Below are 13,526 nucleotides of genomic sequence, written 5' to 3' on the forward strand. Positions count from 1 at the left end.
TGTTGCCTCCTTTGAGGGTTCAGCCTAGGGGAATATATTTTTCTCCATTTTTGAAGGAGCATCTGGAATTCAACTTTTTAGAAATGGGCCATTTCTGAGTGGTCTGTGCCAACTAATGTGGGATAGCATTGTCGATGGGCTGGTTTTGTGACTGCGCATCTTATTTGTACTTGGGCTTCATTCTTTCTACCCCCTGACCTCTTGACATCTCAGTGTTCAACCTTTCCTAATTGTTGAATCCTTCCTTTTGATTTTACACTCTTGGGATTCCTGTTGCTTTGAAGGAACCAGTGTGATCTCTACTAATATTAGTTACATGTGTGTCTGGCTTCAGCGTTAACCTCCATAGAAAGAACAGATGATCCACCCTGAGCCTCAGACTTGAGTGTTCTTCATATAAATATCATTCTCTTCAACTTTGGTAGGGAAAGAGGCTTACAATTTGCTTCTGCAGAATTTTTGGCATTCTACTAGTGAGGCATTCAGGTTGGGCTTGGGAGTGTATGCACTCATTACTGTTTATGAAAGTTGATGTATAGTGTACTGAATATAAATCTTAAACAATCTTTTTCTGTGCTGACATTACCTATAAGCTAGACTGCTGTGTTTCAGTTTATCTAGGAGCTTGTTCTCTGCCATATTAAAGATTTTTATGTGGTGATTCCCTCCTAGATGTCTTTTCTTTATCGTTTTAGCTGACAAGCAAAGATTTGAGAGAATATTCCCAGCTTAAAAACTTTTTCAATAGTATGGAAATGCAATTAATGTTTCAAGTGCCTGAATAGAACCTCATCAGGTTGAGTTTTATGTTTAACTTCATTTTTCTTGGCTGCTGTGTGAGATAAGGAATCTAAGACACTGTCTTCTGAGAACCTCTATCAGAGCAAGATACTTTCTTTCTCTTTTTGTCTTGGTGTCTTCTTGGAGTGGGACATTGTGGAGAGGAATTAGACTTTGAGGTGTGAAGTGATACACAACCCTAAATGAATGTGTCTATCCCTCCAAGGTGAGGGAACTAGCTTTTTCTTACTTCTGCCATGCACTTGGCTAGGTGTCTGGTGATTTACGTATATTATTCAATTCTCTCAAGAACCAGTGGAGGCTGGTGCTGTCCCTACTCGAAGGGTGAATGAATTAGGATGCTGAGAAATCTTGTCTAAGCTGCTAAGCAGTGGGTCTGTGTTCATCTCTAGCTTTGCTTTCCTTTGGTTATTGCTTCATGCTCTTCTGAGCAGCCTGCCACATGTGTCTTGCTTTCTTGTCAGTCTCCTGTGGTTCCTGAGATTGCCTTTGACCTGGGAGTTACACTAGAAAATTAGAAACAAAGTCTTGAGAAGATGGATAAGTCTTTGGGTCCTCAAATCTAGACATGTGGGAAGATGAGGTCTTCTGAAAAGCTCAGTGCTGCACTGAGGCCCGTCCAGTTCTCTGGCAGCATCATTCCTTGAAGAACTGAGTGTGAAAGTGGTCTGTCCACTGGAGCTCTGTTGTTAGTGGAGGCAGGTTTGATTCTTAGTTTTCTTGTTTAATTTTCTTGTTTTCCTCCTCAGATACTACCGGGGAAAACATTGCAGAGTCACTGGTTGCAGAGGGCTTGGCCACCCGGAGAGAAGGCATGAGAGCTAATAAGTAAGTATCCAGCACTTGTTTGTCCCTGTGTCCTTCTTGAGATGTCAAAGGAGATAAGATGTTCAACTGTTAATTGGCTTGGCTACATTTTTGTTCCTGTTCCCTCATATAAAATGGATAATTTTAGGTGCTTTCTGAGATATTCTTACCTATGGATTGTTTTGAACCAGGAGATCATTAAATATTCATTAATGGTGTTTGATTTGTGTATCTTCTTAAAAAATAGGGTTTGAGACTAGGCAGTTCTATTCTTCATATTCGTGAGTCTATATAGGTCTTAGACTGTAGATATTCAGTTGAAGAGAATTTTTCCACCTGTTCAGACCTAAATATTTATTGAGCACTTACTGTGTTCTAGTCACTGAGAGTATAGCAGTGAACTGATTTAGGCTCTGTTAGCATTCTAATGGGGGGACAGACAATAAATAGATATATGAAGTCATATTGGGTGCAAGGAATCGTGCAGTGAGAAGTCAAGCTGAGTGAATAAATAGTATTCAAAGCAAAATCTGAGGAAACTGACATGGCCACGATTGTTCTGTTTTGAGGGTTAGGAAAAATTTCTCTCTCTTCAAAGCCTTTTAACTTTGTTTGGTCTATGAATCTTTAGATACTTAATTAGTAGGTAAAAATATGTTTGTTTAGCTAATGGCAGTGTGAACTTGTTAGAAGGGAGTGTTAGGTGTGTAAGGTTTGTAGTACATGTATCATGTGTAAGTTCACTAGTGTTAGCTCTCATTAGGATAGATGCAGCTGGCTTTAATTAACACTTTAGTCTCTGAAAAGTGATATGCTACATCAGTAATTTAGAGTCTGTAAACATGCTGTTTAAATCATTAAGTCGTAGTATATGACTATAGTAGCTGAAGAAAAGGCTTTGGATAAATATTTGCATGGGGTGTACTGAAGATGAGATTGAGCAAAGGCCTCATAGACTTTGGGGGCTGCATCATTCACCTTTGGGCCTTTCTGATCGCTCGGAGACATTTGCTGGACTCCATAATTGGTGTGTATACATGTGGAATTTGTTGAATTAAGATATTTGTTTTAGGTGGTGTTTTTGGAAGCATGCTGCAGTTCTAACTTAAGGACAATTACTGGCATGATTACTGTTGCAGTGTTTTTTTGGGAATTCAGTTTGCAACCGGAATGTGTAATAATAAAAAAAAAAAAATCCCACTACAGTTTTGTACCATCTCAACAAAGAAATCTCCGCTGGAGTACTAATCCCTCTAAACATAAAGTCTCCTTTTCTCAGTTTCTGTGTTTTTATCTCTCTTGCTACATTTTCTGTCTAACGCTGGCTGTGATTTTGGATCTCTGAGGACATGGTTGCCTTTTGGGTAGGGGTAAGGAAGAGAGGTATGCTTGAGCTATGGCAGGTCGTTCTTGCTTAGCAGTTCCTACTGATCAAGGTGGGAGGAGATTCAGTTTATGTGTATAGCTGTTGATGGTACCAGTTTTTCTTGAGATTGTATAAAGCCCTTGGAGTTCATTGCTCCCTAATGTTAGTTCAAATATGAAGAGGGGAGCCATTTTTAGTGCCTCCCTGCTTTTTTTTTTTTTTTTAAACTTGCTTTGATCTGTCTACTTTTTGGCTGTTCTGGTATATAGTTTGGTTTTCTACCTGTTTAGGGGAGGAGGCTTTATTTTCAAACCATATTTTGCCTAGCTGGCCTGATTGAATGGCTAGTTAGCTTTGGGACAACATTTTCTGTTTACAGCAATGTTTGCTGTATGCGCCCCAGCCTTGTTTTGTGGATTGAGAGAGAGTAAGGGCAGTTCTTAGCCACCTTCCCTGCATTGTGTCCTACTGTGCTATGCCTGGCTTCTAGTTCCTGAATCTGAGATGGTTGTTAAATGAAGCTGTATCCCCTGGAGTGGCTCCCCTCTGAGCCACTGACTTGCTGTCTTTGACTCACCCATGGTGGCAGTATTCAGAGTGTGTTCTTTAGGTCTTCTCATTATATATTCTTAGAATCCAATTTGTTTCAAGAAACAAATTTGGAATCTGGAAATTATGCTCATGGTGATTTCGTGGTTATAGGTTTGAGTCGTTAAGCCATAGGTCTTAAACAAATGCTTTGGTTTCTTCCAGGGAAGAACATGCTTAAAAAAAACCTAGTGGCTAAGAGCAGTTGGTTTCTGTTTATGAACTCAATAACCAAGCTTTTTTGTTTTTTATGTCCTAGTCCTGAGCAGAGCCGGCTTTCAGAATGTGAGGAACAAGCAAAAGCAGCGAAGAAAGGGATGTGGAGTGAGGGGAATGGTTCACACACCATCCGGGACCTTAAGTATACCATCGAGAACCCAAGGCACTTTGTGGACTCACACCACCAGAAGCCTGTCAATGGTAGGCTGGCAGGAAGAAACAGCTATAACTCAGGGTGATTTCTTTCTATTTGCTCTCTTTGCTTCTTGAGGTTTATAGGCTCTAGTGAGTCTTTCTTCTGCTTATTTAGTATCCAAGGGAATTCCTTAAGGGTAAAATGACACGATGGCATTTTGGAGTTTGAATTGTGTTCATGCAGATTATATCAGGTATATTTCTAGTTATTTGCCATTAACAGGCAAGTAGTTGTTGGTATTTTACACATTGTGTGAATCTCTCTGTCTCTAAAAGAAGGCTACTTAAATACTACCCCTGCTACTTAGAGGTAGAAACATGTAGTCCATATATATATTCATATGCTATATAGTTTTTGGTCCCACTTTGAGACCCAACTACAGACTTAGTAAAGTAAAAGTATTATCAATCCTGAGTCATTGTTTTTTCTGGCACAGGGTATGTGGTGAGCATTCTAGATTTTGGATGACAGAGCTTTGGTGTGAGTGATGAGGTACCAGAAGGTTCAGAAGACAAAAGCAGTTTTTAGCTGTTTTCCCTGGATTGGTTCTTGCAAACATTCATGATGTGCCAGTGCATCCTCACTTCTCAGAGGGAGGCTTTCTCAGGGTTTGGGGGAGAATTACTGGGTTATATGCAATTTGATTGGGCATTGTTTATCCTTCTCATGGCTTTTTCATAAGTTGTTTATTCTGTCATGCAGCTATCATCGAGCACGTGCGGGATGGCAGTGTGGTCAGGGCCTTGCTTCTCCCAGATTACTACCTGGTTACAGTCATGCTGTCAGGGATCAAGGTCAGACCATAAACTGGGGTACATGGTGGGTATGGGATTGGTAGAAGTGTTTAGTTATAGGTATATTTCTGTACCTGGGACTTTGGATCTCTATTTCCTTCTTGATATTGTTCATTAACCAGAGTTCTTTTATACTTATTTTGGTTTAAATGTTGTAACACAACATTTCTAATCAGATCAAATACCTTTTTTAAAAAATAATTGAAAGCACTCAACCTGTTTGAAATGGAAGATTGTTGAGTGTAAACCTAGAGGAGGAGGAATAAGTGACTCTGAAGTTTGCTGAATATGGCTTATATTAATTCAGAAATACCCGTTTGGTTTTTCAGTTTTTATTTTTGGTACTGGGGATTGAACACAGGGGTGCTTTACCACCAAGCTACATCCCCAGTTCTTTTCATTTTTTATTTTGAGAGAGGGTTGCTGAAGATCTCACTAAGTTACTGAGGCTGGTCTTGGACTGGTGATCCTCCTGCCTCAACTTCCAGAGTCACTAGGATTACAGGTGTGCGCCACTGCACCTGGATCCTATTTGGATTTTTAAGAGATTGGGGATTAAAATCTAGGCCCTGGCAAATCTTCTCTTGATATGGGTATATTGAGGCCTCCCTGAGCTTAGCCTGTAGCAGGTTTGGTGTGGAAAAGGCTTGGGTAGGGTAAGAGAGCCGTCTCTCATTGGTCTGCCTTCCCATCCTGCCTTATTCTCCTTCAGTGCCCAACTTTTCGTCGGGAAGCAGATGGCAGTGAAACACCGGAGCCTTTTGCTGCAGAAGCCAAATTTTTTACTGAGTCGCGACTGCTTCAGAGAGACGTTCAGATCATCCTGGAGAGCTGCCACAACCAGAATGTTCTGGGTACCATCCTTCATCCAGTGAGTGTGCACATGCAGCCTGGGTTGTGATGGGCTACGAATGTACTCGGGCTTTGAAGAGCTGCAGTTTGCTTCTCTCTTCTTTCACTCTGTGTTTGTAACATCCATTTAAATATTTTGGAAGGATTACCATCTAATGATTTTGAAGCATTTTTTTAGGGAGATATTATTTGTCTAATAGAATTGGACAGATCTGGGCAACTTCCTACCCTTAGGAAGTTAATGTCAAATGTTGCTGAGTTCATAAGGGGAAGAGGACTTTATCACTTACTTTCCTAAATGCTTGATCCTGAAGGTGCCAATTGGAAATGCTGGAGATGGCCACATAAGGTAGAATGTGTAATGATATTGTGGAGTAGGGTCAGTGAGGCTCTTTAGGTCAAGAAGTCAGCTGAGTATTGGTAGATCAGTGATGAGGAAACTAATGCATGGAACAATTATTTTCTGTATTTCAGGCCTTATCCAGTTACTTCTTCACTCTGAGCAGGAACTTGGTTCTAATGTACTTAAAGTTCTTATTTATGAGAATTTTACCCTATTGTTTACTGTGGTAGTTAGGTTGTTCTTGGACAAAAAATGACCTTGTTTTTTGACAACTAAGTTAGTTTTCATTATTGTAACCTATCTGTAATACAGAGTTAAACTACTGTTACTTTTTTGGTTAGATAATTCTTCCACGATATTACTTTCAGAAGCCTGGGAGGCTTGGTTTGGAGTGTGCCAAGGCCACGTCTGTTTCTTCTGGAGTGCCGAGTGTCTGACCACGCCCAGCCAGATGGCTCTGTGTAGAATAGGAATTGTAATTCACTGAGCAAGGTGTATCTTAAGCCATTCCTTTACCCAGCCTGTTCTTGAACCTCTGCTTATAGAAAGAGGAAAAAGTGCTGATCTTAGGGAAGGAAGGAGTAGGTGTAATTCTACTAAAGATTAACTTCCTTCTCTACCCCAAGAAGAGCTATAGAAATGTCAATTCCATTCAATGCTACTAACATTCATCCTACTCCTATTAAGTGAGAGATACTATGCTGGCTGTTGTCTAGATATGAAATCAATGCTGTTGAGAGGAGTCTCAGAGTAGTATCTCCCATCTTAGAGATGGTTTCTTTTTATTTCTTACGGTGGTTTCTTAATGAGAGAAACTTTTTTAAAAATTTTTATATAGATTGTAGACATGTTTGTTGTGTTAGAAATCTAGAGAAATAAATTCTTTTGCTCCAGAATCTAATCCATATCTGCCTTCTCATGCTGCTTGTTTCTCAGAACGGCAACATCACTGAACTCCTCCTGAAGGAAGGTTTTGCACGGTGTGTGGACTGGTCGATTGCAGTTTATACCCGGGGTGCTGAAAAGCTGAGGGCAGCTGAGAGGTAAGGTCTGTCAGGAAACCCTTCCAGCCAAGGAGCCTAGGCAAAGTAATCTAGCCATCTTCTATCACCCATGTGTGTCAGTGTCTCTTATTTCAATAAAGGTTTGGTGAATTCCAAAAGAAGGTAGGATCTCATACAGAGGATTGTCTTCAGTATTAGTCTTTAGGTTTAGTGTAATTCAGTGCTGGGTAGTAAGGGCTCAGATTTTTTCACTTTGACATTATTCTTCATGTGGTTCACTTTTTTAACATTTTCAGTTCATGTTTTTTCCCAAGTCCATATCTTTATTTCTGGATTTGGGGCATTTTGGGATAAAATAAGTTCAGTGTTATTTCAGGACAATAAAATCACTTATTAGCTACTCCTAAACAGGTAGGCTGGAGCAGGGCTATGATGGAAAGGTTGAGCCTGTGGGTTCCAAAGTAGAACCATGTCATAATATGAGGCCTGATGCCCTAATTTACTTATAAGTATGTTTTCATCATAAGTGCTAATGCAACTCTGAGGCGCTATTGTCATGTTTCTGGCTTGGTGCTTTGTGATTAAAGCAGAAATAATTTATTTCCAGAAAACAGGCTGTAGAAAATCCAAAGATTCGCTATTTCAAGTGTCAAGGTCAAGTACTTCTGGATGTTTAGGTAAATTTCTTCCATTTGGTGGGGGTAGATGGAAGAAAGTAAAGCAGGTACCAAAAGTAGATACATGGAAATAATACTCAGGAAAATTTGAATCTCCGCTTCCTAGCATGCTTATGATCAGAAGACAACAAATAGTCAGTGACAATGGTCTACTCTCAAGGCTTGTTTTGTTATATCAGAATCTTAATAATGATCTTGATAACTTTACATTTTTGTCATTGAGACCTACACCTAAGTAATGTACAACAGAAAAATAACTATAGTGTTTGTATCTTTTCTTAGATCTTCCACATCCCTTTGTACATGTTAGCAGAAATATTTGCAAGTTTTTAAGAATATAGATTTTAATGTGGCCCATTGATACTGCTTGTCTGACAAATGCACGTTTCACGTATTATTTGGAGGAGAAAAAAACAGTGATTACTTAAAAATTTTTTTTTTTTATGTTCTCCCATAATTACATTAGAAAGATATAATAACCTTGTTCAGTTCAGTGTTCCAGGTACTTCTGATTATTCTATGAGGTTAATTTCTTCTTCCATTTTTTTTTTTTTTTTGGGTGTATGTGTGTTCAGAAATTACTATTCTAGATCATTCTTTTGGTTGAGAATTTTGTTTTTTGAGTTTTTTAAGTTCCTGCCTCTTTGAAGAAAGTGAGTACAATTAAAGTAGTATCTACATGTTTCATAACATCTGCAGAAAATTTTATGGATTTTTTTTTGGAGGGTACTCATCATTATAAAACAGGCTTAGATCAGGGAATGCAGGGAATGCAAATCATATCTCAATATGTGATTACTTGCCTGCTGTTTTGCATACTATATTTGAGCTACATGCCTTGTTGGTAAAATTACATCCTCTCAATGGAAGTACTTTATGTATTTTATAACTAGTACATCCTGGTTTTTTCATTTTAGTGCGTGTTAAAAAAAAAAAAAATGTTGCAATACTGTCTCCAGAAATAATAGTTCCTTTCCACAGCACATGCATTCACTCATTTGTAAATAGTTTAAGACAGCTGTTCATTGATTTTTGTTTTTTTTTCTTTCCCCAATCTTTGCACATACTCAATTTCCCATTCTTAGTCTGACTCAGAAAATATCTGCTGGGCTTAGTACTGGAAAATGAATTTCTAGCATCATTTTTTTTTTTTTTTAAACTCCTACCAATGAACTTCTGTAAGGATTTTGTTTATTTTCCAGTTCTTCTTTAGATGGACTATGATGATGAGAATTTTGGATTCACATAGGATTTGATAGCCGATAACCTTTTTATATTTCAAATGGCAATTGAGCAGGTCTGTGCGCACATGTATGTGAGTTTTTCACATTTGAGACACCACTTACTCTTTGTTGCCCTACCTGTGGTAGTAGCCTCTCAGAAGATAATGGATAAATCACATTTAATTATCAGGGTGGACTTGTACTGTCCAAACTCAAACAGTTGCACACCTTGATCACAGTCTACCAATCATGAGTTTATGTATATAGGTATCTTGGATTTTTTCCATTTGCTGTACACTTTGGATATTTCCATTTGCTATCACTCTTAGTTCTGATTTGACTGGAAACTTACATGTCTGTAGGATAGGATAGGATTCTGTACTAACTGCTTCCATGATGGTGATGGATTCAGATGGAATGGTCTTGGTCTGGCTGAATGATCTTGTATTCCTGTTTTATTACCAGGTTTGCCAAGGAGCGCAGGCTGAGAATATGGAGAGACTATGTAGCTCCCACTGCTAATTTGGATCAAAAGGACAAGCAGTTTGTTGCCAAGGTGAGTCATTCTCAGCATGTTGATAAGCATAATGGACATGGCTAGGCAAGTGATAATATGAGGATTTGAACAAGTACAAATGGTGTAGTTCTTGAATATCTAAAGGCAAGCATGGTGTGTGTGTGTGTGTGTGTGTGTGTTTTGTAGGAAGTTTAGAAATGATAAGAATATTTACATTTCTCACTGTAAATTAGGATAACTTCATCATAAATTCACAGGTTAAACTTGCAGACACTGTCAGCTTGAAATACTTCTCATATTTTAAGGATGCTTTTTATATACTAAGCAAATGGCGTTCTCTCAGATTTACTGTGTCCAAGTATACATACGCTCGTGTTTCCCTTTATTCTATTTGGTAACTCGTGTGTGTGTAGTTTTTTTTTTTTCTCCCCACCTCGAGAGTTCTCCTTAACTGATATGACAGAATCAGAACTGTTAACGGATGCTTTAAATGGTCTTATCAATGGTGCTGTAAAAAAAAAATTTTTTTTTTTGGTTGCAGGTTTTGGTAACTTTAATGGTAGACATGTTGTCTGTGCCTTCCCAGAATGCTATAGTGTTTTATAACTTATTTTTTCTTTTGACAAAAGTTGCTGGAAATTTTGTCTGTTTATAGGCAAAAAGTGGTTATGTGCATATTCTTGGACAAGGAGGGCTTTCTCATCAATTAACCATCAGTTTAGAATGGACAGCCACTAGGTGGCACTGTCAGCCTGAAAAATTCTGAAAGTGTTTATCTTAGAATGCTAAAATTTTAGCAAAGTCTCCAAGGAATTGGTAAATTTTTTCACTCTCTCTTTTATGATGCCCAAAGTAATAGGTCATGGAGTGCTCAAGTGTCCTCTTTCCTTCTTTTAGTAGGTGCTAAAGAGCTGTTAGGTTAGTCATAATCACCCCCTGTAGTAGACCTGAGTGGGGTTGTCCCTGGTGATTTTTCCTCTGTGCATCTAATAGGTCGAGATGTAGATCAGAGGGCCTCTGCCTCCTTTCTGTGTGAGGAATATACTCGTGTGCATGGACTGCTTTACCTACTTGGAACTCACTTAGTTGTGCCTGTGTTTTCTGGAAGTTAAAATGTCGTTACTGAATCAAAGCATAACCATTCACTCAACAAGGGAGGCAGGGGTTTAATTTTACCATCATTACTTTGAGAGTCTGTGGCATTAGTGATATCTGTGAGGCTTTGGAGAGTCCCATCACCTTGCCCTGTCTCTGTCAGCACGTCCTCACTTATAGAAAAACCTGGAAGATGAGTTTTGGGCTTTTGCTGGTTGGGGAACTAAGAGATTGCAGATGAAAGAAATTCAAAGGATTAGATGATTGGGCTGATAGCTTTATCATTTGTCTAAAGTATGATGTACTATCAACTAGAAAAGGGAGAAATGGCAGTAGGAGCATTTCTTCTACTCTTTAAAATCCTGGGGTGTATGGTGGCACATGCCTGTAATCCTAGCAACTTGGAAGGCTGAGGTAGGAATATCACAAATTTGAGGCCAACCTTGGCAACTTTAGGAGACCCTGTTTCAAATAAAAGGTTAAAAGGGCTGGAGATGTGGCTCAGCAGTAGAGGGCTTTGGGGTTGGGGGTGGGGCAGGAGATTTACCATGTTTTTAAAATTCTTAAGCATATTTTTTTTTTGAAAACAGGAAAAGTACATAAAGAGAGTAAGCAAAATACTCATATTACCTAAAACATTATGATGTAGCTGTTTTTCTAAACAGACTTGATCATATGGTCTTATCTCTAAATTGGAAGACCTATGGTTTTTAGGCCAAATCTGGCTCTGCCCTTGTTCGTATGACCTATGGATTTTTTTTTTTTTAAATACACGACAGCGGAATGTATTACAATTCTTATTACACATATAGAGCACAATTTTTCATATCTTTGTATAAAGTATGTTCATGCCAATTCATGTCTTTATACATGTACTTGTTTTTTTTTCTTTTGCATTACAATTCTTATTACACATATATACCACAGTTTTTCATGTCTCTGTATAAAGTGGGTTGACACCCAATTCGTGTCTTCATACATGTACTTTGGATAATGATGTCCATCACATTCCACCATCCTTGCTAATCCCCTGCCTCCTTCCTTTCCCTCCCTCCCCTCTTCCCTATGATCTATGGATTTTACACAGGAGAAAAACATTTTTTTGTGGTATATGAAAAATTTTCAAAATTAAATTTCATTATCATGAATAAATTGGAGCATAGCCATCTGTATTTGTTTAAATATTGTCTGTGGTTGTTTTCCTGACACAATGGCCGAGTTCTGTAGTTGTTATGGAGTTGTTGAAAACTCTTTGAGTTTAGCTTACAAAGTGTGAAATATTTGCCTATGGCATTTATATAAAGTTTGATGATCCCTGATCTGTTTCATTCTTACTCAGAGTGCCTTGCTATGAAATGAGGAGCTTGAGATAAAATGTTAGTCCCTGCACTACTTCCTTTGTCAAGAAAAATTTGAAGCTGGGAATACAGCTCAGTATGGGTCTAGCTTGCTTGAGGTCCTGGGTTTGATCCCCAGCAACCAATGCCCCCCATAAAAATTGAAGGGAAAGACTTGCTACAAAACATACCAGTAGTTCTCTTCCTATGTATGTAGTTGATTAATATTGTGGTATAAGTTCCTTATCTCATTGCATACTGACAGCTGCTTTAAGTAGTATCAGTCTGTACTCTTTTGTGCATAAATTTTACTTTTATAAATGCTTACTTTTAATACAGAAAAAAGGTAAGCTTTCTGTAGGCTTATTAACAAATGTAGTCCAATTTCTGTCTCTCTTGAGGCACATTCAGTTCTTTGCTAATTCATACCTGTGAATAAAATAATATATATATATATATATACGTATACATATATATATTGTTATTTTTTAAAAAAATTTAGTTTTGGGTGTAACCACTTTCCTTTATTCCATGGGTGAAAATGAATTTAATTTTGTGACTCAAACATACATACTCACATGGGTACACATGTGCTCTTTCCCATCCTTCACATATGATTATATCATAATTTTGGTTAAATTAATATTCAGTATTTACTTTGTAAATGCTACTCACCACAGAGCTACATCTGTATAGCTTTCTAAAAAAACTTCTAATGTGCACATCATATTTATTTATTTATTAATTATTGTAGATGGACACAACACCTTTATTTTATTTATTGGTTTTCGTGTGGTGCTGAGGATCAAACCCAGTGCCTCACACATTCGAGACTAGTGCTCTACCACTAAGCCATAACCTCAGCCCCTATATCCATATAGATTTTGAAAGTAATTTTCATTTCCTGCACACTTTTTCATTTTCCCTATAATTAATGTTTTTTAACATTTATGTGTGTATATATATATATATATATATATATATATATATATATATATTTTAAAGAGAGCGAGAGAGAGGAGAGAGAGAGAGAGAGAGAGAATTTTTAATATTTATTTTTCAGTTTTCGGTGAACACAACATCTTTATTTTATTTTTTGTGGTGCTGAGGATCAAACTCAGTGCCCCGTGCATGCCAGGTGAGCGCGTTATCACTTGAGCCACATCCCCAGCCCTGTATATAAATTTTTTAATATATTTTTTAAGTTATTGATGGACATAGTACCTCTATTTTATTTATTTATTTTTATATGATACCGAGGATCGAACTAATGCCTCACATATGCTAGGCCACTACTCCAGCTTCCATTTACGTATATTTTAAAATACATGCTGTTAATTCAATTCTCACACCTTCTACCTGTCTAAATTTTCTCTCAGGACATCCATTCAGTTTTATAATCTTATTTTAAAAATACTTTCTTGGAGCCTTGTGACCTGCACTAATTTTGTCCAGTTCCTCTCTTTGCCTGTTATATGTTTGTTTGGATTTCTTCATCATTATCCTGAGGGGGTTTCTTTGCTTTATTCTCTGGTTAGAACTATGCTTGTTGGATCCCATCACTTTTTCTTTATTCTTTATTAATTCATTTTGACAGCATACTTTTTCTGTAACTTCATGGCAGATGTGCTAAAGGTAAATTTTCTGAGACCTTTCATATCCATTCTCTAGTTAAACTTTATTGATAATTTAGCCGGGTATAGAATT

At 37.8% G+C, this 13,526-nt stretch overlaps 1 protein-coding gene across 1 annotated transcript in view; it reads left to right on the forward strand.

Annotated features, from left to right (window-relative positions):
* Snd1 (staphylococcal nuclease and tudor domain containing 1) overlaps nucleotides 1-13,526 on the forward strand; it is a 410,684-nt gene that overhangs the window by 42,082 nt on the left and 355,076 nt on the right. The window contains exons 4-9 of the mRNA XM_027926283.2: nucleotides 1,551-1,629; nucleotides 3,822-3,982; nucleotides 4,680-4,771; nucleotides 5,484-5,642; nucleotides 6,903-7,009; nucleotides 9,336-9,426. Of these exons, the coding sequence (XP_027782084.1) occupies nucleotides 1,551-1,629; nucleotides 3,822-3,982; nucleotides 4,680-4,771; nucleotides 5,484-5,642; nucleotides 6,903-7,009; nucleotides 9,336-9,426 (689 nt within the window). The remainder of the gene's footprint in view (nucleotides 1-1,550; nucleotides 1,630-3,821; nucleotides 3,983-4,679; nucleotides 4,772-5,483; nucleotides 5,643-6,902; nucleotides 7,010-9,335; nucleotides 9,427-13,526) is intronic.

This window comes from Marmota flaviventris, chromosome 1, assembly GCF_047511675.1.
Source record: "Marmota flaviventris isolate mMarFla1 chromosome 1, mMarFla1.hap1, whole genome shotgun sequence".
Taxonomy (NCBI): Eukaryota; Metazoa; Chordata; class Mammalia; order Rodentia; family Sciuridae; genus Marmota; species Marmota flaviventris.